Genomic DNA, 5,000 nt, shown 5'->3' on the forward strand with positions numbered 1-5,000 from the left:
ACAATACAGTGGACTATTGTATTAGAGGGATGCATCTCACAATACACTAGACTATTGTATTGAAGGGATGCATCTCACAATGCATTAATTTATTGTGTTGGAGGTTAATTGGCTGCAGTATTGGAGAGATGCATTTCTTGACTCAGAAAATTATACAATCTATTGTACATTTCTTTCTTTGTTTATTTGTGTGTTGACTGAATTTGTAACTGGAATTTCTAGTTACCCAGAGGGTATGTACCTTTGAGACCGGGTTATGTGGTTGGAAAGCCTCCACAGATGCATCCCGTACAGCAACATGGATTAGATGGCGAGGACCACCTCACCAAACATCATCTCATCTGAACAGCGACCACACCACACAGACATCTCGTGGACATTATCTTTACATGACGACATCTCACGCTGCTATCGATCATGTTGCTGTATTGCAAGGTGTTCCTTTCGTCGTACAATCGAAAAACATGAGAATATGCAACATCAGCTTTTGGTATCACATCAAGGGAAACGCATCACTCAATTTGAGTGTGATCACTCCTACCCAATCATACACTTCAGTTATCTATTCTGAAGGAATTCCAGTGTATACGTCAATTATGAAGGATACAATGTGGCATTATGTTATTGAATCGGCTCCATCAGTGGTGAATGACACAGTGGGACATGTTGAGTTTTTTGCAGTGATGCATGGTACAAGTGACTCTGTGACTGTTGCTCTTGATGACATCACATATCTGCCTTGCTCAAGTATGTTCATATATATTAAAGTTAACCATACATAAAGATGGACAAGCAGACAGACAATAAAACGGACAAACAGACATACATACATACAGACATACATACATACAGACAGACAGACAGACAGACAGACAGACAGACAGACTAAGACATACATATGGACATACATACATACATACAGACAGACAGACAGATGGACAGACAGACAGACAAACAGACAATAAGACATACAGACGGACGAACAGACAGACAGACAATAAGACATGCAGATGGATAGACAGATGGACAGACAGACGGACAGACAATAAGACATGCAGATGGACATACAGATGGACAGACAGACAGACAGACAGACAGACAGACAGATAGACAAACAGATAGACAGACAATAATTGCATACAGTAGTGTATTAAAAAATTTAGTTACAAGTAATCTTTAGGTGACGATTCTACAACAAAAATTCCACCAACTGATCAGTTGGCCTCACAGTCAACAAGCGACACAACAAGTTTTACAACCAACGTGACACCAACTCTGACATCGAAATCAAGTTTGCCAACAACTTTTAAGCCAACATTGAAATCAACGAGAACTGCCAGTATTGATGTGAGAACGACAGTGAAGAACACGGATGTGGCAACAACCACAGAAGAAACCACTACAGAGACAACCATGGAAACAAAACATATGGAGATGACCATGAAAACAACAGATATGGAGATCACCATGGAAACAACGGATATAGAGATCACCATGGAAACAGTTGGCATAGAGACGACCATGGAAACAGTTGGGGTGGAGACAACCATAGATCGGTTGGTGTGCTGTTTGGGTGTACGTATCATTGATTTCAAGTTGTGGTGATTGTCTGGTGTTTTGTTTAGGATGAGAGAAGGGCCGTCGAAAGAGATGCAATCTGCAGATGAAGGCTTGCCTGTTGCTGCGATTGGTGGAGCCGTTGGTGGCGGTGTTGTGTTGCTTGCTTTTGTTTGTATCTTAATTGTGATCAAATGTCGCAGCTCTTATACTAAAGATGGGTTAGTCTGGAAAAGTGTGTGTGTGTGTGTGTGTGTGTGTGTGTGTGTGTGTGTGTGTGTGTATGCGCGTGCATGTCTTATTTATCTACTTATCTATTTTTTTGTAATAATAGTAGTTGTCTGGTGACAATATCAATGTATTCTCTTGTTTCATGTAGTAGTACCCCAGTACTTAAACAGAACCCTGCCTACAACCAAGTATCTTTGTCAGTACAGAAAAGTTCCGAAAACGCCGGAGTTGACAACACCGCACATCTAGTGCGCAGTCCTGCATACAGCCCCGTGTCTTCTACTTTAGCATCAAACAACAATGAATTACTAGAATATGATTATGTTAAGCCTGACATTTACAAAAAGTATTGCTAGACATTCAAAAACGCAGTTTAATGCGTTTACAATTGCATTACTATTACTACTAGTTATATATTGAATGAAAAATTTATAGCTGTGTTTATATTCTAGACACCGCGTCGCTTCCACAGCTAGAGGAGCCTTCAAAACCACCATAGAATTGTCACGAATTTAGACGCTAGTTTCTTTCTATAGACGCGCTATACTTGGCATGGCTATTATTTACTACTAATTAGGAGCCGCAGCTCTAGAGAGCAAACGCTGAGCATTTTGCAATCATTACACCGAATATAGAGTCCCGGATCTGATGTCGGTCATTTCCTAATCTCGGTCACTCGTTCTCTGCCAAATAGCTGCATCCAGACCTAGCTACTACGCTAGCGTCATAGTCCTACTGGATAGCAACTAGGTAGAGCGGGTCACGTCAGTATCCGTCGTAACGTTGCTGCTGTAGAACTTGAAAACTGATCGCACCTATTCTCGGTCACAGAGTATCATATCTCGGTCAGTGCTTGCCATCTCGTTTCTACAACTCCGTTTGAGACGCAAGTCATCTCTGTCGATAGGCTCCCTAGATGACTTCCTTTCGCCAAATTGTTGGTTTTGTCTTGTCAACCTCTACTCTCGCAGACAACGAAGAAGACGGATGACTCACGAGACATAATCTCGGTCACCTGATCTCGAGTGATTTTCTCTCTTCAGACGCAGATCTGAGGCGTTCTTTTGGCTAATGTTATAGTCATCACCGCTGGCTACTATACCAATGGGGTGATGTTAGTGCTCATCGTACTGCTGTTACGGCAGAACGTGAAATGTGAGCGACAAATACTCGGACATCCGGGATCATATCTCGGTCAGTCGCTTTCATCGCGTTCCTACAAGACGAATTGAGACGTTAGTCATGTCTGTTGAAAGGTTCGCTTTGGACGTTTATACCACTGAATAGCCGGTGTTGTCTCTTCAGTTTTTCTGTTGCAGGGCGGTGAGAAAGGTGATCGACCTACGGGACCTAATCTCGGGAACAGTATGAGCGCACTTGTTGGGTTCTACAGATTTCAGGTAAGTGGTCTTACCTTCATTGGGCATTGTACATACGGTCACAGTCGACTAAGGCTGATTGAAAGTGTTTTGTAGTGAATTTGTAGAACTATAGCAAATTCTAGTAATTAGACTGTTAGTTGTCCTGTCTAAATTATGTTTTTGAATAATAATTAAGATAACCTTTATTTAGTACATCTGGTTTAGTGCTAATTAGCAAATTTTGTGAGTGATAGATTGATCATCATGGAGATAAACATTGAATCTATTCTGGCACAAGTTGAATGTCACGAGAGTATGCCAGGACTCTGCATACTTGTAAACTGTGTACGTACTACGATCTTGTTGATTGTAAGATTTTAGCTACATCAGTTAAGGCCTGTCCACACTAGACCAGAATGGATCGCGATCGGATCGCGATCCTGCCGATCGCGATAGCGAGCGTCCACACTGCACTTCGAAAGCGATACCTCCGCCTCATTTCGCTATCACGTGACTGATGACCGATGTGTATGTGTGGTTTCTTTGCTTGTAGAAAGCGTTGATACAGCGACGTAAGGTGAGCGAGAACAAAGACGAGTGAGGAGTGCTAGATGTTCCGACTACACGCGTAGCGTACGTGAAGGTAACGCCCACTATTTCTAATTGGATTCAACCGATCGCGATCGAGTTGCAAGTGTGGACAGGCCTTTAGTATCAACAACATGCACTGCTTAGCTAATTAGCTGTATACACAGAAGGTTCGTTGGATATCTTCACTGGACTAATTATCATAACTGTCTCAGACTCAGAACTGTGTCATGAGAAAGATTGTTTTCTCTTTGGCAACAAGTCACCATTTTCATAAGTTCTCAGCATAACTCTCCTAGGGATAAAAAGGAGTTTGTGTGCAATTCTACTTGATAAAATCATCAATCATCCCATCCAAGATAAAGAATCATTATATCTGCCAGTCAAGAATGTAGAAACAGGTAGGAATACTCTCTGGTTAACAGCCAACTAAATGTGAAAATTCAGAGTCATCACGTTGCAAGTTTGAAGTGCTAAAAATAGTAAGTTAAACACACACATTCGCGACAATATAGCTCTAGACCAACAGCAGACTAAAAATCACACAATACAACCTACTCAGGAACCGTCTTTCTCAAAATCGCGTGACCGAGATTATGTCCCGTATGCCATCATCTTTCTCACAGCCCTGCAACAGTAAAAACTGAAGAGACAAAACCAGCTATTCAGTGGTATAACATCCAAAGCGAACCTTTCAACAGACATGACTAACGTCTCAATTCGTCTTGTTGAAACGCGATGAAAGCGACTGACCGAGATATGATCCCGGATGTCCGAGTATTTGTCGCTCACATTTCACGTTCTGCCGTAACAATAGTACGATGAGCACTAACATCACCCCATTGGTATAGTAGCCAGCGGTGATGACTATAACATTAGCCAAAAGAACGCCTCAGATCTGCGTCTGAAGATAGAAAATCACTCGAGATCAGGTGACCGAGATTATGTCCCGTCAGTCATCCGTCTTCTTCGTTGTCTGCGAGAGTAGAGGTTGACAAGACAAAACCAACAATTTGGCGAAAGGAAGTCATATAAGGAGCCTATCGACAGAGATGACTTGCGTCTCAAACGGAGTTGTAGAAACGAGATGGCAAGCACTGACCGAGATATGATACTCTGTGACCGAGAATAGGTGCGATCAGTTTTCAAGTTCTACAGCAGCAACGTTACGACGGATGCTGACGTGACCCGCTGTAACTAGTTGCTATCCAGTAGGGCTATGACGCTAGCGTAGCAGCTAGGTCTGGCTGCAGCTATTTGGCA

The 5,000-nt window shown here is 42.3% G+C and overlaps 1 protein-coding gene and 1 long non-coding RNA gene across 2 annotated transcripts in view; one reads left to right on the forward strand and one right to left on the reverse strand.

Annotated features, from left to right (window-relative positions):
• The window catches only part of LOC134181938 (MAM and LDL-receptor class A domain-containing protein 1-like), a 7,442-nt gene extending 4,710 nt beyond the window's left edge, over positions 1 to 2,732 (forward strand). Inside the window, exons 5-9 of the mRNA XM_062649232.1 lie at positions 223 to 747; positions 1,181 to 1,556; positions 1,626 to 1,778; positions 1,940 to 2,633; positions 2,696 to 2,732. Coding sequence (XP_062505216.1) covers positions 223 to 747; positions 1,181 to 1,556; positions 1,626 to 1,778; positions 1,940 to 2,144 — 1,259 coding nt within the window. The 3' untranslated portion in view covers positions 2,145 to 2,633; positions 2,696 to 2,732. The remainder of the gene's footprint in view (positions 1 to 222; positions 748 to 1,180; positions 1,557 to 1,625; positions 1,779 to 1,939; positions 2,634 to 2,695) is intronic.
• Positions 2,733 to 4,006: 1,274 nt separating this feature from the next.
• Positions 4,007 to 4,982, reverse strand: LOC134182614 (uncharacterized). The gene is made up of 3 exons (XR_009970372.1): positions 4,840 to 4,982; positions 4,429 to 4,777; positions 4,007 to 4,365 (listed from the first exon to the last, which is right to left on the reverse strand). It is a non-coding gene; the product is annotated as an uncharacterized LOC134182614 (long non-coding RNA).
• Between the last annotated feature and the right edge of the window lie 18 nt (positions 4,983 to 5,000).

The sequence above is a fragment of the Corticium candelabrum genome, chromosome 7, assembly GCF_963422355.1.
Source record: "Corticium candelabrum chromosome 7, ooCorCand1.1, whole genome shotgun sequence".
In the NCBI taxonomy this organism is placed as follows: Eukaryota; Metazoa; Porifera; class Homoscleromorpha; order Homosclerophorida; family Plakinidae; genus Corticium; species Corticium candelabrum.